General features: G+C 40.6%; 2 protein-coding genes across 5 annotated transcripts in view; one reads left to right on the top strand and one right to left on the bottom strand.

Annotated features, from left to right (window-relative positions):
- The first annotated feature begins 62 nt into the window (after positions 1-62).
- On the top strand, positions 63-11,919 carry rdh10a (retinol dehydrogenase 10a). The gene is made up of 6 exons (XM_086151245.1): positions 63-922; positions 1,370-1,605; positions 8,165-8,263; positions 9,327-9,472; positions 10,189-10,320; positions 10,406-11,919. The coding sequence occupies exons 1-6, from the start codon at positions 634-636 to the stop codon at positions 10,527-10,529; spliced, it is 1,026 nt and encodes a 341-aa protein (XP_086007371.1). The 5' UTR covers positions 63-633; the 3' UTR covers positions 10,530-11,919.
- A 3,901-nt stretch (positions 11,920-15,820) lies between these two features.
- stau2 (staufen double-stranded RNA binding protein 2) overlaps positions 15,821-26,598 on the bottom strand; it is a 95,175-nt gene continuing 84,397 nt past the window's right edge. For all 4 annotated transcript variants that reach the window (XM_086151238.1, XM_086151241.1, XM_086151240.1 and 1 more), the window contains 2 exons: positions 18,410-18,475; positions 15,821-17,408 (listed from right to left, as the gene is read on the bottom strand). In XM_086151238.1, coding sequence (XP_086007364.1) covers positions 17,373-17,408; positions 18,410-18,475 — 102 coding nt within the window. In that variant the 3' untranslated portion in view covers positions 15,821-17,372. The remainder of the gene's footprint in view (positions 17,409-18,409; positions 18,476-26,598) is intronic.

Genomic DNA, 26,598 nt, shown 5'->3' with positions numbered 1-26,598 from the left:
TCGCCGAATGCGCATCCGTCCACACTTTCATCACAGGAGCGGAGGGATTAGGTAAAATGTTTGGGGTTATATCACCTCGGAGTGTATTGTACGGACCAGACGCTCCACTCTGACAGGCGCTTCAAGTCTCAGCCCCCATTGGGTCCAGCATTGATGGGTGGACTGAATAAATAGCGAGGGAGATGCGGCTTAGGATGAGTAGTAGAGCAGCGGAGGAAGTGGGAGGCTCGTAGATCGAGGAAGCTGCGCGTAATAACTGACGGCAAAAAACTCCAAGTGAAGTCAACTCCAGCCCCGAGCCGCCGCCGCGTCCATTCACAAGTTGCGCCGCGACTACGCGCAGTTTCTTTTGTTTTATTTTTGTTTTTTTTTTCTTTAAGTTGTTCCCGACTATTTTCTCATTCGCCGTGCTTGTTTTGAGTCCCCTCCAGTTTATTTTTTTCTTTCTGTTGTTCCTTTTCCTTTTTTTTTTTTTTTTAAATTCCCTGTTTTCCCACCTTAACCGGCGCGGTCCTCACTTCCTCCGCCGCGAACAGGTTGCCAGGAAGGGAAGAACCTTGCGTGCTTCTTTCTCCCACTGCTTTTTTTTTTTTTTTTTTACTATTTTTTTTTTTTTTTTAAATCTAGGCCAAGATGATGATGATTATTATCGCGGAGTTCTTCGTAGTTATTCTGAAGGTACTCTGGGCTTTTGTAACAGCCGGGGCCAAATGGGTCGTGCGGCCCAAGGAGAAGAGCGTGGCCGGACAGGTGTGCGTGATCACCGGCGCAGGAAGCGGCCTCGGCCGCCTCTTCGCCAAGGAGTTCGCCCGGAGACGAGCAATATTGGTGTTATGGGACATAAACAGCCAAAGCAACGAAGAAACCGCCGAGATGGTGCGACAGATTTACCACGAACTGGACACTCCTATTACCAAAGACGGTAAGCGCTCTCTCTGCAAGAATTTGGGTCCCATTCCTGTGTTTTACTCCCGTCCGGTCCTTTTTTTTTTCAACGTCTGTTGCTCTGTTGTGCATCTGCACTGGCACATGTTTTGTAGCATATAAAAGTCTCCTTTGTTTTGTTTTTTCTTAAGTTTTACAGCGATTTTCACTCACTCATGACAATGAAACGTGGTCTTGGTTACACTCACAGATACACATTTGGAAGGCTCACCTGTTTGACCTTTTATACAGTGACCTAGAGAATAAGTCCAAAACATTGGCGCTCTTCCTTGTTTGCTGACAGATAGATGCAGCAGAGACTTAATATCGAGAATACTTGTTTGAAAAAAATCTGAATAATCGTAAATATTACAACATCAAACATTTAACCAGCATGTAAATCAAACTTTATCTGATTTTCATTCTCTATGATGTCTGTTTGTAGGACCGTTAGGAGGAGTAGAGGAAGTACCTCCATTCCAGCCCCAGGTCTACACCTATGTATGTGATGTTGGAAAGCGGGAGAGCGTGTATTCAACTGCAGAGAAGGTGCGTCGAGAGGTGGGAGAGGTTGACATACTGATCAACAACGCCGGCGTCGTCTCTGGCCATCACCTCCTGGAGTGCCCCGACGAGCTGATCGAGCGAACCATGGTGGTCAACTGTCACGCACATTTCTGGGTGAGGAGACACACATTCAGTTATCGCTGTGGCCAACAACTGTGTTGCATGCGGACCGATGGCATCCCTCCCACATGCCTCATTTTCCATGAGCACTTTGTTTTCAAAAGTGTTTATTGTGATGCCTAGTTCTCAGGAATGTTTCCACGCTATCGTGCATGCCTATAATTTTTATCTCTCGTGCCAAATTCAAGAATCAATTTGTGTAGGATTGTGCAAGTGCCTGCCTGCCTTCATCTACAGTATGTCAGGAATGAGAGAGTATGACCATAAATAGTTGCCTCGCATCTTCGGATTTCACTTCACTTGAGTTCCATCCTGCCAGAGGAAAGTCACGGGTTTGGAGTATTATGTTTTTGCTTCTCTGGCAGCCCCAGCCTGTGATGATCCCTACTCTTCCTCCTCTTCTGCTCTGCAGCGTAACTTTGCACGAATCAGACTAGCGTGATGGAAGCCGGGGGTTCTGTGCACATTGCTTACCACATTTTGTTGGCAGGCAGCACTTTGTTGTGCATTAGAGTTTACTCTGGCTTCATTCCTTGGGCCTTAGAGTCTGAATGCTTATGTTAAAGGAAAGGAGGATTTAAGATTTTACAGCGTGTGTGCGTGATTTGGGGTTTGTTTGCAGAGAGTAACGTGAGCAATGGCAACCTGGGTTATGTGATTTGCATCCAAACTCTTCATCCTCCTTGCTAGTTAAGAAAAAAAAAAAAAAAGGGGAAAAAAATCTAGCGAGAGGAACTGATGCATTCCTGGAGGACAATTGCAGTGATTGTGCAGCTGGTTTATAGGCTGGCTTGGGAGTAAATTGTGAGGATTTTGGACATGTCTTTTGCCTTTTTTTGGTTAAAATTGAGCATTTAATGTTTGATTGTATTAGTCACAGCATATTAAGCAATGTATCCAGTGGAACAGGTGACGTTCACTTTCTTGATTTCCCGGAGAACTGCTTTTTCAGTGATTCCATTAAACCACATTGATTTGAAGGTTCCTAATTGAGCATAAAAATCCCTTGTGTTGTCTGTCAGACGGGTTGTGTATTTCCCCTTTTAATGGATGCCCCATTCAACTACTCATGTGTCTCCCTGCCAACATATCTCCTTTTTTTTTCCACATGTAGGATTTCAAGTCAGGATCCACTGGTTGGGTGGCAAGTTTGGGATTCTTCATAGGCGTCTGTGTTTGTGTTCTCTCATAATCTGTGTAGAGCGTGGTTTCTTTAGAGGTGGGTAGTAAGGGGGTGGGGGGGCAGATGAAAGAAGGTCTTAATGAATGGCGACAGCCAGAATGGAGGATGTGGTTCATTAAAGACACAAGCTGGATGAATAGAGTTTAGACTAACAGGAACCTGTCTGCTATCCCATTCTAATTCAAATCCAGTACAGTTGCCGCTTTTTAAAAATGGCTTTTTTTTCAGAATTTTCAATGCAAAAGGTCCCCTCCCGAGGGTTTAGTGATTTCAAGCTGAATCTGAAACTCTGTTTTTATTTGTTCTTTGTATATGTAATTAATTCTGTACCTGTTGAGTAAGATTTTTGAAAACAAAAGTGAGAGCAGTTCAGCTCTTGTTAGTTTGATTTATAGGTTTTTGGTTATTGCCAGCTCCCCTCCAGTCTTCTCTAAATGTTTGGCAGTGTGTGCAAGAGGCCTGGAGTACATTTTTCTTGTGGAGTGTTCAGATTGTCAAATAATAGTAATTTACCAATTCCATAACTATACAGTGGGCAAGCGGTTACTGCACACCCAGAAAGATGTCCCACAGCCAGTATCAATGAAAATATCCGCCTTGCCTTAAAAACCCTTTTCTGTCCATTTTTTTTTTTTTTTTTCTTCAGTGAGTTTAACAACAATCTCCACATCTTACAAAATCTATCGGGTAATTGTAAAATGATTAAGGTGTTAATTTTTTAATTATGAAAAAGCTGTCCTAAGAGGAAGATAGCTGTCAATACGAGAGTGAGTTTTTTTTTCCCCCCGTTGTTTTTTTCCCCCCCAGATTTGTTGGACTATGTGGTGGGAATAATGCAGGAATTGAGAAATGGGCAGGAAATGGATGGTAATCTCTGTGTGTGTGTGTGTGTGTGTGTGTGTGTGTGTGTGTGTGTGTGTGTGTGTGTGTGTGTGTGTGTGTGTGTGTGTGTGTGTGTGTGTGTGTGTGTGTGTGTGTGTGTGTGTGTGTGTGTGTGTGGTGGGGGGGGGGGCACAGACAAATCCAACTCAGACCCCACACTTCTATCCTTCTTGCATAGCCCCCTCAGTCTCCTCCCAATATGATTTGGAGGCAGTGGGTGCAGCTGTATGGGAGTCATTGAGAACAGCTCTGTTCATTTGGCTCTACCATATACACACATGCAGAAACACATGGCCAAACTGCTATGATTCAGACCTTTGGTCCATCAAATTTAATTTGTGTGACACTTTGATTAGTCCAGCTGGGGATTTGTGATCTTTGAGGGTTTTCAGCCATCCCACAACTGGCAGTGTGCGCTTGTCTCACCCAAGTTACTTTGCTCAAACCAATGACAGGATATCGCCCTGAGCATCTTGAGCTGGTTATTCAACAGGTGTGTTCGGTTGAATGTTGTTGTGTTTTTTTTTTTTAAATTTTTTATAAAAACAACACTCCTTATTTGCCTTTGCATGGAATGCTCAGTGCACTTGCAAGTGACAGGGCGGGAAAAGAGCAGAGGAAAGAAGGCATTGCCATCCCATCCACAGACGAGGCAAGAGAGTAATGGTAAGCTGCTACTGACCCACTTTATCTGACAATTGGTTTCTTGTCCCTGGATCTGCTTGACAAGATGCCAGACGACAGGAGCCAAGTTCCGCAGGCCGCATTCCTGCTGTAGCCAGAGAAAGGAGGCAGCCAGGCAGAAGGGTCCTACTTGACTGGTTTTATATGCCCCCCCCCCCCCCCCCATGCCTGGTGCACCTGTACCCTCAAGTTGGATTAGCCATGACTACTCCCATGTAGTCTACTACTGAATCATGTACCTGATCATATCTTTGGTAGGTTTAAACTAGGACTCATTGAAGAGGCTTGTATTTAGGGTGTATTATTTGTAATCACAAATACTGGCTCTTCGATAAAGAAACAGGATGAATTGTCCTTCACCGAAAACATGTTATAGTCTGATTTTTGGGGGGAGTAGATTTCTCAGGAACCAATAATTGTACGGATGTTGAATAATTTGAAATCCTTGAAAATATACAGTGTGAAGTTTGACCTGTCAGAGACTGACTTTTTCGCTAGGTGGTCAATATGTGGCCATCACCCGTTAGTGATGGACACTAATGTCAAGTTCCATGATCTTTTGTAGGATCGATGAGCTCTTTTTCGAAACTTGGGCTCAGCCACGCCCCCTCCCATCGCTGCTTCATTCTCTTGTCCAGGGAGAAGTCAGCTTAATTAAATGGCCATCTGGTCCTATGTGAAGGCCAATATTTTGTTCATATTCCTATTGGGCAGGCGCTAGCACTAATGCAGCCTGACACCCCAGGTGCAAGAAGCTTTGTGTGGCTTAAATGCTCCTGGGGCCACGCACCAATTAGGTGGTGCAGCAGGCAGGGCAACCCCACATAGGCCAAGGAGGCCTGGCTGTGTCAGCGGGTAATTTAGCGGAACAAGGGAGCGTTGAGACCCAATTATGGCAGCTCTGATGTTAGACACGAGCCCCTGGTTGCCTTCACACATTTTGTGTCTGATAGGTCAGCAGGGGTCATACCCACATGCCAGAGCTGCCATGAGAAGCAGGACATCATGGGAGAAAGGGAGCGCAACGGGACGGACAGTCACGTTTAGCCCCTTCCTTCAATTTGAGGGAATCGGCCGTCCCTCTATTAATTCGGTTATTTTCAGACCATGCCGCACAATTGTCCCGTTGTGTCTGAGGGCTGGCGTAAGATTCGAACGTACGGTGCCAGATCAATTTATTCGTCTCCCTCTGGACGTCGTTGTGGAGCGGGAAAATTGGGCTCAACTCAGATATAGGCATATCTTAGGTCAAAGCTTCATCTGCACTCAACACTCTTCCCACAGCCGCTGCCATTCTGGCTAACAGAGGCCTTTCTCAGCTTTTGCCTGAGCCCCATGTTCTCTTTCTCCCGCTCTTCTGCCCAGTCATTCAACGATCCGCCTATTAAAGCAAAGTTAAAGTTTATATCTGGTCCAAGTCCAGACGCTGAGTGCTGCGTTTGATTCATTTTACCTGCCGATAGCATTTTCCAAAGCTGAGGGTTTTGGTTTTTTTTTTTTTTCCACACCAACCAGGCTTCAGCTTTTTGAATCATTTTTCTTTTTCATACTCGTGTGGCGAGGAAAATGCATTTTATAAAGAAAGATGCGAAAACTATCACTGTGTTCCAAGTCAGGAGGTCTGGTGCTGTTAATCCGTGTGAGGTTTTAATGAGGCTTCTCCTCCCTTGCCAGTGGTTTTCATGACCGTACTACCTGGTACGGCGCTCTCTGGCTCCTCACTCCCCCCAGTAAATGTTTACAAAGTAGGATGATTCATTTCTCTGGCCAGATTCTCATACTGTACCAACCAATTAAGCTGTTACCCTTCATTTATGGGACCACAGAATTATTGGAAATTAGAAATAAAAGTCAGAAGTAATAAGAACACTCACTGTAATTTTTCTAGTTCCTAAAGAGATGTATGGTTGTTTGTTTATTTTAAGTCGGCTAAACCGTTGTTTCAAAAGGCAGAGCCTACAAATCCATTCAGTATTCCACAAAGCATTTTTAGAATAACAATTGGTGGTCTGGTTACCTATTATTATAATGATTTTATTTAAACATTAATTGTACTCATTCAGAACTCTGCTTCCCTTCCCGAGTGCTTTTGGAGTTTGATTTGCAATGTCAGTGTGACATTCATTGTTCTTCACTATGGCAGCGCATATCTAAGTTGAATACATCTCGCACTGCTTCCAACAAAAGGCCTGCTGGTTGTTTGTAGACCTCCTAGTGGGAGAGTGATTGGTCAGTTCCTATCATTGCAGTCACATGTCACACCTGCTGATTGGCTCCTGCTGTGTCCCGAGTTGCTCTGAAGTCAAGCAGGATGTGGAAAAGCTGCATAGGTTGATAAACGGTAGCCGTGCTCCCTCTCGGACTGTATCTGCACACACAGTTTCTTTATTTAAAAAAAAAAAAATAGTGTTAAACCATTCATTTTTTCCACCTATGCCAGAAATAATGTAAATGTCTTAATGTGCATGAAAATCTAGTCAACATGACCATCAGCCTGCAGTTCATTACTAGTTTTGAATTTATCAGCTGTGGTCAAGGCCAACAAATGTGTTTTTTAGAGGTTTCTTATTTTTCTTCTCTCAGAAAAGGGTCATGTGGTTACAGTCATGATTACCGAGGACCCCACTCTAATTAGATCCTATCAGGATGCGAACGTGGGCTTTTGTGTAATTGTTTCCAAAAGTCCATAACACAATTGTGGATTTTCCATCTGAAATCCGGTCAGCTGTGCATTCTCAGTCTGTTTTTAGGGATTATAAAAATAATGCAAGCTCAGTATAAATATGTCTAAAGTTGGGCTTTTTTTTTTTTCTTTCAAGCAACTGTCATTCAAGAAGAGTTCTCATTCAAGAAGTGGGTAACACTTTTGCTGTGAAAGTTGAGCCTTCCTTCTGTCAGCTGACTGATAGGATGTGATTCCGTGTGTTTGCGAACCCAGGAAATCACAAGATTTCTTGGTTAGTGTTTCACATTTTACTCCCGAGTGTCAGACCTCCAGTGCGACTGGTTAGGTCTTTGAATGCGGCTGTACAATTTGCAGTAAAATTGCATTACTGGGAGTTCAGGACACAGCTTCCATGTGGGAGACGGATTATTACCATGGCGCACTAAATCAGAGTTATTCCACCCTTTGGTTTGAATGATAGATTGTGACTTCTAAAAAAAGATGCCAATGTCCTCTAGTTTCATTCACTCTGCAAACCCATCATGTCCTAACGTGGCACGGCGATGAAACTCTTTAATCTCAGCGTCATCTCACGAGGGATTGTTCTGCTGACGGGGCGCAGGGTGTAAATCTGCGAGGGTAGAGACAGGCTGGGCGGTATTGTTGCCGATTGAACGGAGGCTTATGATCGGTGTTGTCACCAACTCTTTAGTGCCGCGTCCAACAACCGGCATCAGATCTGTGTGGGAAAAGAGCAGACGGAAGAGCAGCAAGCGCACCGCGTACCTGCTGGTCCAGCAAATGGCAGAGGAGAAAACACCTGGATCATCAACATCCGTTTTACACCTGTCCCCCAAAAAATCGGGGGTGGGGGGGGGGGATTTTTTTTTTTCTCCCATGCTCAGTTGAATTTCTATTTAATTTTTTTTTTTTTTGTGTGTGTCTGTTATGAATCTCATTCAGACGAGTCTTTCTGCGTCACCATGGAGAAGAGGGAGAAACAGAGGGCGAATGAGAGGCAGGCCGAGAGGATCAAAGGGCTTTGGCACAGACAAACTGCACAAGTGAACTAACCTTCCTCTTTTTTTTTTTTTTTCTTTTTTCCTTTTGCCCTTCTGTCTCTTCTGTCCTTCCCTCAGACCACCAAGGCGTTTCTCCCCAAGATGTTGGAGCTGAATCATGGTCACATTGTGACAGTTGCCAGCTCCCTGGGTTTATTCAGCACAGCTGGAGTGGAGGTTAGTATCATACACAACACATACACATCCATCGTTCCCACCATCCAAAACCAGCGCTTTTCTCAAAATCCCACACTGTGCCAGCTAGCACACTGAGACGGGGGAGGTTAGGCCCTCTTTCTCTTGTTGTCCCTGCACCCGTTAAATTAAGGGACACAGATGAGCATTGGGGAGCCTCTTATGGATTTTTCTATCTGCTGCGGTGGGGATGTGGGGGCCCCCATTGAGCTCTGGCCCTGGGACTATAATGAGCTGACAGCTCCCCATGGGACAGAGACATCTTCATCACTGCTTTGTGAAGAACTTGGTGCTCACTCAGTATTCAGGGGCGTGGACTTCCATGGCTAGTGTTTTTGGGATTTTCCCCTCCTATAGATTTTTATTATTTGTCCAGCCCAGGCACAGTTTCCTCTTGTTATTGTAAGGCATATTAAAATATTTGGTGGGCCCATTTATCTGCACGGGGAGGGAGTAAATTGGCCACTTTGATATTTAGCATTTGTTTTGGTGATCAGCAGAAGTCTCGTACGATGACTGCCAGGCCCGCGTTGCTTTATAGCTACATTTTTGTTGTGCGAGCATTCATTTATAAATATTAAGTGCCCCTTCAAGGCAAAGCAAGCTTTTCTTGACATATTCTGTTTCCTGGAAATGCCTCAGATCGAATTTAATACTTTCACATTAATTCCCAGTAAGCAAAGCTCCTCATCTGTCATGCGGGCGCAGTCAAATCTCTTTATCCCTCCAAATGTTTATCAACAAGCATTTGTTTTCCCACTTTTTTTTTTCTTTTCATCTTCTTTTTTAAAGATTATTTCCATGGCGTACCACATCAAAACCTTCCATGCAAGCCGAGCAGTCTCCTGATGCACTGGAGAAGAATGCTAATGAAACAGTAGAACAGCACACAGGCTTGCTTGGGGTTTTTGTGGCTGTATCATTAACAGCAAGAGGAGACCTCTGTGTCTGCGGGGCGTATTTGATAATGTTCTCTGCGGTCCCTGGGTGTGCGCAGGGGCAGAGATTTACAGGGATAAACCTGTTCTTTCTTTTATTCCCGCAGGATTACTGTGCCAGTAAGTTTGGTGCCATTGGCTTCCACGAGTCACTGAGCCATGAGCTGAAGGCCTCGGAGAAGGATGGCATCAACATGACTCTGGTGTGCCCTTACCTGGTTGACACGGGAATGTTCAAAGGCTGCAGGATAAGGTTCGCTTCATTACACTTTGCCCAGTGTAATCGTGTTTGTGTGCAATTTTTTTTTTTTTTTTTTTTAAAGGCTCTCCTTGCACCTGGGAAGAGTTTGCCTTCTATAATTTTCACCATATAAAATGGCCTCACAAATACCATTTGATCTTCAAAGCAGCAGTTGATGGGTCGTGTTGTTACAGAGACATTAAAAAGTCACTTGTGTTCCATTAGTCAGCACTCTGCTTAAACAAAGAGGGTGACTTTCCCAGGAGAAAACCTTCACAACAGGTGCACCTGGTCTCACCCCCACCCCTGTAATATACCTCACTTTGTTCAATAGTTACAGTCAGCAGGTGGCATGTTCTATACTGTGGTGCAATCTGACCATACCCCTCAGTTTTCCTTCAGTTCATCCACTTTTGCTTGTTTCATCAAACAACGGGTTCTCAAAGTGATTTCAGGACAGGTTCAGAAAGTGTGACAGAACATTTTATTAGAAAGGCATTGCATAAAAGCCCGAAGTCTATGTAAGTCAATTCATGATGTGCCTTTTGGAAGTAAAGGAGGCGAGCAAATGAACGTGTTGTTCCCACCCTTCGAGAATTTCAAATGAATAAATGCTGCAGGACCTAATGAACATTAATATCAGGTGCCAGAACTAAAATGTGATGAAACCATCTGTGAACTTATTGGAACGAAGGAAGTAAATAGTCCCCTTTTTCTGTTTCACGTAGGAAGGAGATCGAACCATTTCTGCCTCCCTTGAAGCCCGAGTTTTGTGTGAAACAGGCCATGAGGGCCATCCTCACCGACCAGCCCATGATCTGTACACCTCGCATTGTCTATATGGTCAATTTCATGAAAAGGTAAGCTACCGCCTTATTTCTTGTCCGCAAATCCTAAGCGCTCCAGAATTTGTGAACTAACAGAACCTCCGTCCTCTCTCCCCAGCATCCTGCCCTTCGAGGCCATCGTGTGCATGTATCGGTTCCTAGGCGCTGATAAGTGCATGTATCCCTTCTTAGCACAGAGGAAGGAGGCCATGAACAACAATGAGGCTAAGAACGGGATCTAGGGGGCGTTGTTTGCATCAAGAACAGGGGCACATAATCCTGCAAGCATGAGGAAACAACCACTGAGGATGAAAAATGGGGGAAGACTGATGGAAGGAAGAAAAGACTGAACCTAGGCTGGTGCACTTGCATTGAGCAAATGCAAAGGTTTACCATATTGTTCCTCTGGAACAAAGAAAGCTGTGTAGTACACAAAGGATTTATTTGACTTTGTCTTGTCTATTTTTTAAGTTTGTTTAAAGAAACACTATATACCGGGTCACTAGTTTTGAAATCATACAAGAAATTATTCAATAATTAACTATTTACGTAACGTAGTCACCAGCCTTCTCTAGTGTCATTGTGGAAATATACAGTATGTTACTGTACAGACAGTAAAAAAAAAAAAAAATCTTCACTTTTTATTTTTGTAGACATGCACTGTAATTGTCAGATCGTTCTCCACACTGCCAGCAATTTCTGTGTAGGAAGGTTCAACGCAGCATTTCAAACTACCCGACATCTCGGCACACAAAAGGCTCTTTTTCCAGTCATTCACGGTTCTGATCTCCAGCTCGCGTCATTTAAAGACAGTAAAAAGTATTTCATTTGAAAGTTAAGTTTACCTTTTAATAGTTCTCCACCACACATTTCAGATATTTAGCATTTGAACGTGTATGCATTCCTAATGTGAGATGCTTAACAAGATTGTGGCTGACTTAAAGATTCATAAGAGTTTCCAGTGTCCCTTAATGCTCGTGTTATTTCAGGCCTGTAGTGGTTAACCTCTTAAATGAACATGCATGAGGGAATTTGTCCTGGGTTGAACTACCATCAGAATGTAGTTGGAGAAAATAAGAGGAAATCCCTTTTTTTTTTTTTTTTCAATTGTCTTATTTCTCTTCATTTTCAAGATCTGTGGTGTGTTTATATTGTAAATGTATCTGTTACCAATATATTTTTTATTAAATAACCCAACATAGGCTGTAAGTCCAGGCAAACTGCTAGCCCCACATTCATAGTTGAGGGAAATGTATTAAATTTTGTTTTTTGTTTTTGTCCAAAGTCACACTTCAGCTGTCCTGTCGATTTTGTCCAGTTAAAGTGAAATGTGTATGTTTAAATGTTGTGAATACCCCCAGTATCCCAAAAATGACTGTCTCCATATTTGACGTATGAATATTTTATAAACATTTGGGATTACAACTTTTTGAATTTCAATTACATTCCAATAGGCATCATTCCTTCAGTCACAGTGATGAGCCTAAATTCTCTACCTCTTAATTTTTGCCATTTTTGACAGTATGACATAAGCCTCTTTTTGTAAAAGACTGCTATATAGCAGAGAAATGTGGTTCCAATGTTTAGTGTCTCTACCTAACTTAAATTAATAAAGTGATTTAGATTATTAAATTATGTTTTGTTGTTACTTGTAAGTCAGAGCATGAAATCTCAAAATGATACTGTGTCCAATACCAAGATTCTCTGAATTCTGTCACAATCATGAGTGATGGGAAATCCCTCAGTTTCCATTGTAACACACAGCTAGAATGGTTGCCCTCCTTAGGCCTACTCTTTTGTCATTATACTGTCACATTGAGTCAAATATGACATTTGCTTTTGTTTGTTACTCGTGCTGTTGAAGGAACGTTAGATGTGACCTTTGGAAGGTCTTATCTAATAAGTGACCCAAGCACCCAAAAATGGCAGAACAGGAAATGTTGTGAAATACCGAAAGTGAATGGATGAGCAGATGGTTCATCAATGCAGTCAATGATAAGAGAAACTAAGGGAAATGATGAGCGAAACCACCCACTTGTTAATACCAGTGTCTCAATGACACATCAAGGAGCTAAACGATGAATTCCTTCCATCTCTGCTGACGTTGACCCTGACCTCTAAGTCCTAAAGAAAAGTGAAAACGTCCTAATTGCTGTTAGCCGTGAATCACACAGGGCTGTCATGAACCACATTTTGAACTCACATGTTTAGACTGCTGAGTTGTTTCTGCATTGTACATGCTGTGGTTGCCTCTGAGGTCACATCCTCGGGGGCTTCTGAGAAAATGTGGGAAATCATGTTTCCTAAGTTGCACCAGGGAGCTGAAAGCTAGTCATGACTTTAGTTTGGTTTCTATTTCAAAATGCCAACTTCATCATGTGGACAGAAATGACAATTGACTCATTTATATGGGTTTTCCAAACCCAGATAGAAACCAGTTATTGTAGATTGACCCCCACCCCCCACCCCTGGATTTTCTAATTTTTACAATTCCTCTATGACTTGAGTGTTTTGCGTTTTGAACACTGTCCGCCTTGAAATCCAAATGTAATACCCCCGCAATTATGGTTGTGCAAATTTGGTTTTAAATAAATGAATCAAAATAATAATAAAGTATACACACACACACACACATATACACAAACATATATATATATATATATATATATATATATGTATGTATACAGTATGTGTGTCTGTATGTGTGTTTAAGTAGTTCTTTGATTGTATCCATGCATTATCTACCACTTATCCTGCAGTACGGGTCTCAGGGATGCTGGATCTTATCCCCGCTGTCATTGGGTGAGAGGCTGGGTATACGCTGGACTGGTTGGCAGTCGATCGAGGGCCACATATAGACAAATAACCATTCACTCTTTCACTCACAAATCTGGGCAATTTTCCAATGTTTTCCAATTAATCTCTAGCACATTTTTGGACTGTGGGAGGAAATTCCCACTATTTGTGTGCAAAGCGCTGTTACATTCACAGGAAAGTGACTTCTCGGGAAAGACTCCAGCCCACAAGCAACCCTGACTGCAGGATAAGTGGTATGAATAATGAATTTATGAATGAATATGTATTTTACAGTTTAAAAAAAAAACACATTAAAAGGTTCAACACTTTTTGACTCACACAATAGCTTATTTGAAATACTCTGCCAAGACCTACAAACAGCTTTTATGACCTTCTCTATCATATTCAACAGTAATGGCACTTACCTTTTGTCACAGCTGCTTAGGATCAGAACAAACACAAGCTTCATGAATTTTTGAAAGCATTTACTTATATTCAATTTGCCCTGTAATCATTTGGTAAACTGCTCTAAACCCAGAGCTGCTGACAACAACTGTTTCCAAACAGCACAAGGTAGCACGTCCTTCTTTCGACGTGCTACCACTCCAGCCTCTCAGGTACAGCCTGCAGCTCTCCTCTGCTGTGACAAATCAGAGTAAAACAAAATTGATCACAGGCATATTACGGTAGTTTGATGTGCACATTTCACACAGTACCAATAAAACCATTTCCATGCAGGTTCTACAAGCACCTGGCGTTGCTAGAAATTAACCTTTTCATTTTTATCTTTTGCGCTTCAGTTCCAGACGTAGAAAAATGCTTTCAAAATGTATTTTAGCTGAATTTTGATCTGAATAAGTGCTAACAGATAAATCAGCATTAGTAAATTCCCCCCAGTCTTCCATCCTCCTGATAATAACAGCACTAATTAAAGGGACTTGAAGGGAATCGACTGCACAAAATTCAAATTAAAAAATCAATGATTCCAGTGCTTGCTTTTGGATGGTGCTGACAAGCTCCACAGTCACATTGATTTTGTTCTATTTTGGTCAGCAAGGCTCACTTCTCATATTGACTGTCTCAAGCAGAGCAATTCATCTTGGAGCTAACGTGGCCTCAAGCTGGTCTGCCACTACATGAACAAGCTTCTGGAATAGAGATCTGCTGCTAATGTGTGTGAACAGCCTTGGCGCTTCTCAATGGCTAGCAGATGTAGCTGCCAGCTGAGTCCATTAGTCAGTGAAGTTGAATTAAACCGCCGATGTTCCGTTTGCTCATTCATCTCGCTAATGGGAGAGAGTGGGCATAGTTGGTTTAGAGATGAAAAGGTGGTCTGCTCGCTGCTGCAGCACAGCACAGGTGGCAGTTACATGTAGAAAGCAAATAAATGTGATGGAATGATGCAACAAGTATGTGGTGGATATTCTCCACAATCTACCCTTGTTCTCCTGGTCCAGCTGAGAGTCATGAACACAGTTTAAAATAATGTGTCTCGGTCTGGATGACGATTATCACAACAATTATTCATTTGTGAATCTAGATTTTCAAACACTGGAGTCAAGCAAGAAATGAAAGAATCTTTGTTCTCAAATTCATTTAACTAATTTTTTATTTTGGGCAGCAAAACAGTGTTTGGGTTCAAATATTTGCTTTCAAATATTAGACAGACCAATCAGAAGGAAAACAGACAACAAACAAAAAAAAAAAAACAAAACGTCATCATCATCCTAAATTTTTCCTCATGCCTGCTATGTTTTTATTTAAGAGTATTTTGATAACAGCTGCTGAAATTTAGAGACAATGGCTGTTGAGATGCCTAACTTGAAAATCATATGATGATTGTCTTGTGGTACCCAAAGTACCAAAAAAATACTGATCAGAAAAAAACACCACAAAAATTCTGCAGATGTTGAGTTTTTCTAATGCAAAAGTGTGCACTTTCATTGATACCATTGAGTGGATCTGACTTCTGAAGAGGGCAATATTGATTAACCAGTATCTCCAAAATGCTGCAGCTCCCAACAATACAATACAGTACAAATGTTTGATTAACATTATTAGAAAACAGACTGGAGGAAGTGCTTTTTAAGAATGTTTTTACTTTCAGTGGGAAATGTTTCTTTTCACTCATACATGCTCCTGCTAACATGTATTGCCTGTTCAGCTGTAGCTGTCCTATTTGGCACATTTCTCTTGTGTGTAATAATGCTCAACTTAAAGTAGGCCCCCACAAATCCAGTTTTTCCTTGAGTAAACTAAAATAAAAAACTACAGTATGTTGCAAAGCCAGACACACAGTTCAATATCCTTTTATTTAGTCCATAACAAAGTCTTTACTGACAGTAATTCACAGAGGTTTATGCTGATATTAGCTGGATATTCATTGGCTATCTTAAGGTACCACTTTCCAATGTCTTGAAACAGCAGTTTTTGCCCTCACATGCAAATATCAATGCATAAGGTGCAGTTTAGAGGATCCTGTGACAATTTTATAAAGTTAAATGTTTTTTTTTAAATAAAGTTAATACTTGCTGGATCAGAATTACTGATATAAATGGTTTCCATCTCCTACAAAGGTCATTGAGTATTTTAAAAAGGCAAAAAAACAACATTGCCGAGTAAAAAACATTTTTCACAAAATTATCCCCCTTCCTGTTAACCTTTCCTGATGTAATACCTTAAAATGAACAAAACAATGTTGTTCTACCTGTTATGAGAGAAGGAAGACAAACACACATTTTATTCCACATGAACTGAGGTGTTTTTACTGCATTTCAGTAACAGAAACTGCCTTTAATACACATTGCACTCACAGCGAAGAGGAATACATCCGCAATGTCAGTGACCAAGTGAAGTGGCCTTCAGGGGAGAGAGTCTGCAAAACTGAGGCAAGCTCTCTCCACTCTAAAGATGCATTTCAGAATGCAGGCATTAAAAGCACCCAGTTGATGCCTTGACAGGTCAATACAACACACACAATGGGTGTAGATGTGATCGACAAAACTGTGGAGGGGAATGGGTTGGGGGGGAGTGGGGTGGGTGTCCACTGACACAAAATCACTGGAAAGCAGCAGACTTTTGATTCACTGGCGGATGTGCTGTTGGCGAGATGCCCGATCATAATGCTACCGCCTTAATTGTGAGTTTACTGGCACAAAATTCTAGCCACTGTTAAACGCAACTGGCCTCGAAGTCTAGTGGATCTTTGCCTCCGCGGTTGGCCAAGTGATGCTCCAGTGATAATGTGCCTGCATGGGGATATGTTAAAAATGGGACAGGTTAACCCTTCAGGCAGTTAAGGTTGGTCGAGCCTTTATTCCCGAAGGGTCACACGTCTACTGATTTCTGCTAACACCAGTTTTGTCCCTTTTGTCCACATGAAAAAGTTTTCTGTGTTATTTTTTGGAATATGATACTTTTGCAAGTCATACACATCCATATAGATAGATGAACTCTTCTTTGTCAGCATACAAGGTAAGCTGGGTGACAATATATGAAGACAACAACTAGAACTTTCACAGCACTGGCATTGGTTAATTTTAAATACAGTACTCAAGCATTGTTAGATTTACAAATAAAAATAAAAGAAACAGAAACAGAATACCCCTGGAAAAAAAGCTACTGTATGCAAGTTGGTTTCTCCCCAAAAATGTTTCTTTTGTATTTCAATGGCATGATGTACATATTTGTTTTAACCATACCAACAGACACTTATCCAAAGGGAAAATTGTGTATGCAGTGTAGCACTTTGGATTTCCCTTGATTCCATACAGTACCATGCATCTCATTAGTTTATTATTTTTGTTTAGCTAGAACTGTTTAAATCATCAATAAATGTTGAGATAGTGTTGTCTTCACATAGACTCAGGAAATGGTGTTTTAGTCGGTCATTTCTCTTTGCACATCCACCCTATTGCATGTTGACAGGTTTTGCAGGATACAGTGGCAATCGTGGGGTGGAGGGGTAGAGAGCATGAAGGGGTTGGGAGGTAGTGGGGACACTGGGTTGTATGTTGTGGGGGGATCGAGGTTAAGGTTAGGGTGGGCATATATGTGTCTGTGTGTGTATGTGTGTGTGTGTGTGTGTGTGTGTGTGTGTGTGTGTGTGTGTGTGTGTGTGTGTGTGTTTGCATTTATGTATGTCTGTGTATATGTAGTGAAAGGGCACGGGGGGTTTTGGGGGTTCAGTTGTGTGTATGCTCTCGGAGGGGTTCGGTTGGGGTTTCAGCTCCTAGATGACAGCCTTTGAATCCATGCAGACCTGAGTGGTGGTGCCTGAGTTAGTCTGTTTAATGTCCATCCTCCCTCCCACATGTTTCGGTGCTCTGCAAAGACAAATAAAAATGTGTCGGGGTCAATTCGGTTTGAGGATTCAAGAAAATTAATACCCCCCTCTTTTTGCATAACATGTCCCTACCCATTAATCAAATCCTTCAAAATGCAGTAAGTGACTCCTGAGGGCAAACTTTTAGTGAAAGTGCTGCTATTGTGACAGCAAACCCTTAACAAGTCCTTGACCTCCACCTGTTTTACTACAACTAATGAGCTGTGGCTACCGTTCAAGGGTTTCAACCAGGAACTACGAAAAAAAGATATGGTGCCAAGAAAGTTGGTGACAGTTTTAGACACATAAAGATCCAAAATGGTGCAATTCAACTTTAAAAGCTGCACTTGCTACAAACCCGGTGACCAGGAATGCAACAGGGCAAGTTAATGAATTTTAGAGAGGCTGGAGTGAGATATGAATGATTAACTGCCAAGGTGAAAGTATGATTGCTCCCATATTTTCACATCTCTTCCAAAAGTGATGTAAATGAAGCTGATATAATGATTGTCTTTCCTCTCTTTGTTCCTTTCTTCTTACTCTATAAAGGAGACAGTAAACTGCCAGAAAATAGCCTTATCATTTTTTTCCCATGGCATGCATCCCATCAAAATAATTGAAAAAGAAATAAATTCAGGAGCGAGATTTCCTCGGAATAAAGGGGCTCTACTTCTACTTCATTCTGTCCTCATTCCTTCCTTCCTGATCTTTCTCATTGGGCAGGATAGGCTGGGAGGAGAGCCATGACTCAGCGATAGTCATCATGCAAAGTATGATAGGACTGTAGGTCATGTAAATATATACGCCTACTGTCGATTTTCTACTGAAGAAGAATGTCAATCAGAAAAGCATGCGTGTGTATGCAGAACAGATGATCTGCAGTACGCCAGAATGGCAAACCTACATTCACTCTGTAGCATCTTTCTACATCAATTAGGTTGGACAACCAACCCCGACAGTGTGCTTGTCTGCGAGCTTGGCTTGATGCGTATCCCACCGTACCTTGATGGGGCCATCCACTGGGTCCAGTCCCTGCTCCGACAGCTGTTTCAAGGCACTTAGAGCAGCCTGAGAAGAGAGGGAGCAACAGATGGTCGAGTGAATGAGTGAGGGAGGAGGGAGGAAGACACAGATTGAGTGGGAGGAGTGTGAGTGTCACCCTTCAGCTGCTTTTCAAATAACACTTACTCTGGGAAACATGATGCCAGCAGGACACTTTCCCTTCACTCTCTGTTGTCTTTGGCTCCTCTCCGCTGACTGTTTATCTAGCGTTATTGGGTAACATTTCCACTTTATGTTTTAGCTGCTTTGGATTTTCCTATGTCAATATGTGTAAGTGACATCTGTACTCTTGATGATCACAGCTAAACAAACAGCAGTGGGTTTCACGAGCCCATAAATCATAAATGTTAAAAAACATGGCAGATCAGCGAACATCAATCTCAAGTGGTCTCTAGTCACAGGTCCAACATTCAGTGACTCAGTTTATTGCACAAAAAAAGCAAAAATCAAATACCTTGGAGCGCTTTTAACAGCATGAAATATATAATCAAACAAGGTGCAACTTAGGCAATTATAATAAGGCATGTATTATTTACATAAGACAAAGATTAAATGCTTTACTGCACTTCAGTTTCACTAAAACCCATACACATTATTGATCGTGGAGACATTATTGCATTGATCCTGTATTGTGGAGACATTCTTGTATCGATCTGTTTACACCTACAAGAATGAGCACTGCTAGTGACTGTGACAGCATTAGTTTTTGTCAAATAAAATTGTCTTTTCCCTCCAATAGTTTAAATTTGATAAATAATAATAAATAACAATAAATAAATTAGCACGTCGAAAGAATAAATAACAATAATAAAATTTCCCCTAACACATCCCAATTCAAAACAATCAAGAACCTCTTCCATCAGTTGATAACTGATGATGTAACATCTGTTAAGTCCACAAGCCACACTAAGTGTAAATGAAACATGTTTAGTATTAGCGTACGATTTAATAGTAGTAGTAACTGCATTGTACTTGAATTGTTCTTAAACTATTAGAAACATACTTTTTGGCATAACAGTAGAACATTCAACTGTTCGGGCAATCAATACGGCAATCAAGATAAATTCAATAGAACATGTTCCTTTTAACAACTGTCTTACCGTAGTTTCACTAAACCAACACAATGCAGGAAAAAGTATTTTATCCTGTGTCAGGCGTAGTTTAAAATGCCATGTTGTATTTTCTTCCAACTGGGAGGACTGATAAGAAGACTCAAAATCCAATCTGTGTTTTTTGGGGAAATCTTTGAGATTTCATCATACATAACTACATCGAAATTTCTATTGAACTGAGCACCCTTACAGCCAAACCAATGAGATAAACCATCGTAAAAAAATTAACATAAGCAATCAAAATGTAGAGCAATTCTAGAAATGGGGTGTTTAAGTAAACCAAGATGAACTGGTAGATCTGATCCTATCCAGGTTCGGCACAGATCCTTTCTTTGTTCAAATGAATGACTCCAGATGTGCCTGCCATTTTTCCTTCTCATTCTGCTTCCGTCCCTCAGTGGAGGATGATTTTCAAGCAGAGGAGGAAGCTGGGAAATATATCCCACAACTGAGCCTTCTGCTGCTGGGCCTTCCTAAGAAAAGTGGACCACATTTCACATTGCTCATCCTTCCTCTTATCTACCACTTCTGTGGAGAATGGGGTGTGCGAGTGAGTGTACATAAACATGTGGAACCTCTGTTCCACACACTGTAGGCCCTGATAATATTTCAGCTACACACATCATGCTTTGTTACACTAAAGCAATTTTTTAGGCGGAGATCTTATGAGGTTGCTTTCATGTGACGTGGATACAGTGACTAGATTACCCTCCCTTCCCCCCGCCATATACTGTAGCACAGGTAACACATGTATCATTAAGGTGAATGCGGAAATGGCACATGGAATTTGATGTTCACAAATCTGTGTAATGTGCAATGTTTTTTAAAATGATTATTTCCTTATCGATACCACTTATTCTGTGCCCAAAGTCACAGGGAGCTGGGGTATTTTTTCAAGCTGAGACTGGGCAAGGGGCGGGGTTTAACATGCACTGGTAGCCTTTCGATCACGGGTCTATATTTGTTAGATACAACAACCATTCCCTCTGTAATTGACACTGTGAAAAATTCTGAATGTATAGCAAACTTGCATTTTTCTTGTATTTTTGGACTGTTGGAGGAAGAACCAAGAGAGAACCCATGCAGACATGGAGAATATGCAGACTCAACATAGGAAAAGCCCAATTGCTTACTGGATTAGAATGGGGGATGAGAACCCTCTTGTGAGGCAGGAGGGCTATTCGCTTCAGTGCCTCCTGAATTAGTCATGAATCAACATGAGTCAACATGAATCAGATATCTGCCAATGTATCACCTATATGGATGGATTTGATATTCAATAATTGCAAGTCAAACCTCAATGGAAATATGTTAATTCCATTTTCTTCTTATGTAATTGTTTTTAAGTTCTATCTCCCCAGGACTATAACCTCCACCTGAAATGCAACAAAGATTTTAACACCTCAAAAGATCCTTCCAAAAATAGGTATGCATTATAAATAATACCAGTTGTTTGTTTATTCTATTTTTTTAATCAACTCATCAATGTCATTTTCTGGATCTGTAGCCTAACCTTTATATATGCACACGGCTTGTTTCAAGAGGTTTGACATTGCATATATTGAACATCTGTCTTTTCTAAAACTAAAAATAAGCAGGAACGCAGAAATCTGCTATTGGTAAAAGATCAAAACCCAGCATTAGACCTGTAATCCTATCCTAAGTGAGCAATAGGAACTCATTCTGCTAATGCTACTTAACTCAGAGGTTTTTGTGGTGTTCTTTGAATGTTCAACTGTTGTTGAATTCACATCATGATTATTAATAAAAAAAGCTGGAAAATTCTTACAAAGGGTAATTCTACCTATTCTACCAACTAATTCTTAGTATCATAGTTTAAATTGGTGGAACCATGTATCGTTGTCCTTTAACATTTTCTTATTACAATCTATATTACAATCATTGTAGGCCTTTCAGATTCTGAGGTCATTTGGTAAAGATCAAAATCTACTGTGGTCGGATTTTTAACAATATTGGCAGGAATATGTACAAACTTTATAATAAAAGTCCTCTAACGAAATGTTTACTTGTTACACATGTAATGGTATTATCACTGTGAGTATCAACTGTATACGCTCCTTAATCCAATTGACATATAGACCTTTATAAGATGGTAATCAAAATATTTACATGTCTAAATCTCATTACTGGTTTGGAGTAAAAAAAAATCAGTGTACTAAAGTTTTTTTTTTTTTTTTTCAAGATATACTCCTCATACTTGCATGTTTTCACATGGCTCTATATTAAGCCTACCAATCCCTTTATGGAGCAACTTATTTTTCTTTTACATTCTTTTTCTCTTCTGTCTGAGAGTCTCTTCAGAGACACTATCTATATTTGAACAACTGTTTTTTATTTCCGTTAGTATGGTCTGAAAGAAAACACTGCTCAGGCTTTCAACCTAAGAATATATAAATTCCACTACATGCTGTATCAGAGTGTCTCTATGGAATGCAATATGCAGGGGAGTATAATACAAACTATTATCTGTGAGCTTGCATCAAAATCACTTTCAAAGTGTTTAACCTCAGATTATAAGAAACATAAACCAGGAATCATAATTTATGACTGACAGGTGCAAGGGTCAAAATCTGGTTTGTATCCATCAAACTGACATAAAGAGCTCTGATGCTTAAAGGTACTTGAAAATCTATGATATAGTAGTACTGGTTTGAAAAATTGATACTGTTGGATTATCACTTAAGACCTTTCTCAAGAGAAATTGCAGTGCGTCACTAACCGAAAATTTACATTGTAATGTTTTTTTTTCTCTGTAAATACTAGAAAGTGGGTAACATGTAGAGTTTGAATGAAAAAGAAGAGAGTTAAAAAGAACAACAGATAAGGATGACTATTAATAAACACAAATCCTAGACAGGGATTATTTAGACACCTTTAAAATGTTTGTTTTAGGCCTGGTACAATGCCACTTTACATTTGATATCATCCAAAATTAAGCGCAAAGAGTTGTTAAGATAAGGAAAAATCAGTGCAACTAGGTGGAGCAAGGACTTGTCATTAGCATCACATCTAATTAACAACAGAGAAAGATAAATCTCCCATGTATCTTGTTGGCAATAAATTGTAATCACAACCAACTTCCCCATAATTACCTCTTGTTTGTAGTATTTACTCAATCAGTTTGGGACCTTTCTCTCGCTGAGTAAATAGCTGGAACCCATCTGTTGTGGGGGGGGGGGGGTGACTGGAGATAAACAGCCATAAATCAGATGCTTGACGGTGGCAGCATTGCTGATATACGACAGGCAGGCATAAGGGGTGAGGCTCTGGCTCAGCAGTTCTTTAAAGGACAGGGTCTAGGACAAACACTAGCACTATCTGTGGGAATGACAGCAAGTGAAATCATTATTTTTCTAATGAGATAAGTTGGCATTATTAGTGGCAGCTCCTGCACTAATGCATTGACACCTGACGACTATGTTTAGTCTGAGGGCATGATATGCAAAGTGAAGTGTTCCATCTCTGTCATGGAATAAAGAGACTAAAAAGCGCAAAGAGCAAGTATTAGAAGACAGTGTGCAATTGATGCTCTGCATTCAAATAAGGCATTTCAAATGTAAGATTTAAATTGTGGCTGCTTAATTACCATTAGAAAAGTGTGCCCTAACACCCATGTTATACCGAAGTTTAAAGCATATTCGATACACTAATGCAACAATAATCGACAAATTTATTTGTCATGAAAAGAAAATATTTTCAGTATACTATGTTGACATTGTTGGTAAAAAAAACCTGATGGATGCATCATTACAAGTTATTAGTTCCTTTCAGTTCATGTAGACCAGGGATGGGCAATTATTTTGGCTGGCGGGCCACATTTCTTATTTAATTTTTATGTGCGGGCCAACAAGGTGAACAAAATGATAATTGCAATTTGAATATTTCAATTTTTTGGCATTTTATTTCAATTTTAAAATCATTCATAATAATATAAATGTAACAAAATTAATTTGTATGTAATCATCCATACAAAGTAAACATAAGGGAAAAAAAAAGTTTCTAAATTCAATATTGATTGAAAATACTTTGGCGAAAATAGTTTGGCAAGCTGGATAAAAAAAGCAAAACGGGATAGATGTGGCCCGCGGGCCGTAAAATGCTCAGGTCTGATGTAGACACACATGCACGCATGCACACACACAACAATTAACAAAGTCAACCTCATCACACCCTCTTCACCTCTCATCTCTCTTCACCTCATCTTCAGATAGCAAACCAAAAGCAACGATCCATCCAACACTGGCAGCCAACTCCAAGTACCCCACAGCCCCTTCATGCATTCATTCATCTGTCTACCTAGATGTCTCTGGTTCAAAGGCTTGGACAACACCGGTAAGAAAGGACAGTGTCTGAGGAAGATATGCCACCAATGTTGAGCACCTTATGTGGAGTGACAAGGGCGGCTCATTTTTCTGTGCCTGCTGTGCCCTTAATGGCTTCCACAACAGAGGGTTTGCTTCCATCAACAGACTACCCAAACAAAAGCCAAGTCTCCCGGGAGTCTGTGGCATCGGCTTGATGGATCTGATGATTTCTTGGATTAAGATGAAGAAATGTTTGGTGGAAGATAAACCGAGGAGAGGATAGGTTTGTAGCCTGTATCTCTATCATTTGGCCTTCTGACTCACAGTAGCTTTCAATGGAACAAGGGCGGTCGTAATATGGAGAAGACCACCAACACATCTTTCAGACTCGTACTTAAATCTCTACCTCACCTCCTATTTTCAATTTCAGGTGCAATAGATGGAATAGAAATATACTGTTCTCTTGGATGATCATATACATCCATTTGGTGGGATGACTTAAACACTAAGCATTTAAGCAATGCAACAGTTTTACATAGAAATACTGACTTTACCAAATACCAGAACACTGGTAGAAAGCCACAATCCTTGCTATTATTGTCATAAAGAGCTTGAGATATTTCGAAATCAATACAACGAGCACTTCATTGTATCAGGGAAAAATATTGGTAATAGTGTTCACATTGCACTGAAAATTAAATAGAGCGGGCAAGAAAAAATAGTGTGCTCTTCTCTTGTAATGATTAAAATACATGCATCACAGATGCTGAGTATCTGTCTGTGAACAGAACTGGCAATGAATAAAGCAGGAAATAGCTGAGTTTACAACTTAGTATCCCCACTGGAGACTCCTCTCTTGTCTCTCCAATGATCTCTGTTGTAACCTGTACTAATTAAGCCAGTCCAAGAGGTAAAAAAATGTACACTCTGTTTTCCCAAAGATGTGACTATTATTATAGAAGTAAGTAGGGGTTCTGTACATCTAACAGAGAAATACATTCAATGTTATTATGGCATGAATCTAGTTATCCTTGCAGTACTGCAGATGCGACTGAATGCCTTTCATTTTATGAGCTGCTGTCAGTTTGGAATTTGTATCAATATGGAAAGCAATGCATTATCTGCAGAAATTGTATTAGTGAAAACACACTTGAAAACTGCAACAAAACAATACTGCATATAAAGTATGGCTTTGCTACCAGTTGTTAAAAAGCATGTTTTTGGAATATAAGATTATGCAGAGGTGAAAGACTCAGAACCCAAAGAACTGATGCTTGCTGACATATACCCAAAACATCAAATCATATTCTTATCCTGCATTTGGGATCACTGGATTGCAATTTGACATGACTGTACTGCCTTTAAACCTTTCCATAGTAAATAATGTTAAAATAGCATTAAAAGTGCTAGTTTCTATCATAAGGGAAAAAAACTGCCTTGATAGTTTGTATTTCTTTAAAAATCACAGCCATTACAGTAACCTGAAGCCTCGGATGTAGCAATTTTGCCCTTGCAAAATACTGTGGATGGGAACCCGACCCAATAATGATCTAATGACCTAATGTTGAAAATGGATCAACATTAGGCATGGGAGTGATGGAGTGCTGGAATTTGGGCTTTTCCACATTAGTTTTATAAGTTGTTGTGGTCATGCAAGTATATTAAAATCAGACTCATAACATCCTGTCATATTGTACAAGATGCATCCGTTTATGAAAAATATCAATGGAGCTCACAATCAATGTCTAAGATAATCACATATGTGCCATTCTTTTGAAGTGTTTCTCCAGATGCACTTTTCATCACAACGTTACTCTGCGAAAAATAAAAAATAAAAATTATTAAAAAAAGCCTATCAGGGCCACCGTGGACCAAGTGTTTGACACAAGACAGCAAGCACAGTTAGCTTTTAACAGCAAGCCCTTTTCCCCCGAGGGTTTGTTTTGAACTTATAGCAAAATTATAATAAAGTACAGAGTAATATTTTTAAATAAACTTATTTGAGGCAATGCAACATTTTGGGCAAAAAATCCATTGGCTGGAAAAAAAAACCCATGACAGTCCTCCACTGAATGGAAGTGCCTCCGGTTGTCTTTATTGTAAAGACAAGACATTGGAATACATTGTGCTTATAGCGACCACTTTACACAGCCTGTAAAATGACCCCAAACCGTAGAAGCCATTTGTGTCGACCCTTGGGCAGCAAAATATTTTCTTGCTGCTTAACAAGATGAACAGCACTGCTATCATTGAATACCCCAGTTATTATATAAATCCTGACTATATTCAGGAATCACAATTACAGTTATGATGTTTATGCTACAATGAGTTTGATGTATGTCAGAGAGACAGTTCTGATTATGTAAGCTGCTATGAAGTGGGTGGACCTAAAACATGAAGGCAATGCAGGATTGCTTCTGATGAGGATGATCCAAGGGATGTCCTCTAGACTAAACAATGGTAGAGTGGATTTCAAACACAACAAAAGGCAAGAGGGACATTGGGGAAATTAGTTCCTTGTTATCAGGGAAGTTCTGAGGGTGGATATATTGTTCTGCTTAGAGCTTGTTTTGTTTTCAAAAGGCCACATAAAACCCTGAAAGTGCTTTGCACTCTATCCCCAAAAGCACAGAGAAATATGAGATACCAGGGAGGAGAGAAATCTCAGTCATCTTTTGGCCTCTTGTTTCCC

The sequence above is a fragment of the Fistularia commersonii genome, chromosome 8, assembly GCF_037954325.1.
Source record: "Fistularia commersonii isolate RoL2024-O1a breed Wild chromosome 8, RoL_Fcom_v1.0, whole genome shotgun sequence".
Lineage (NCBI taxonomy): Eukaryota > Metazoa > Chordata > Actinopteri > Syngnathiformes > Fistulariidae > Fistularia > Fistularia commersonii.
Note: the sequence above shows the minus strand (reverse complement) of the source record. Positions and strands in the feature narration are given on the sequence as shown.

What these genes read in the sequence shown, in the direction of transcription:
- rdh10a (XM_086151245.1), top strand. Translation starts at nt 634, where the DNA reads ATGATGATGATTATTATCGCGGAGTTCTTCGTAGTTATTCTGAAGGTA. An exon ending in TCAGCACAGCTGGAGTGGAG is followed by an intron (nt 8,264 to 9,326) that starts GTTAGTATCATA and finishes TTATTCCCGCAG; the next exon opens with GATTACTGTGCCAGTAAGTT. An exon ending in TTCAAAGGCTGCAGGATAAG is followed by an intron (nt 9,473 to 10,188) that starts GTTCGCTTCATT and finishes TGTTTCACGTAG; the next exon opens with GAAGGAGATCGAACCATTTC.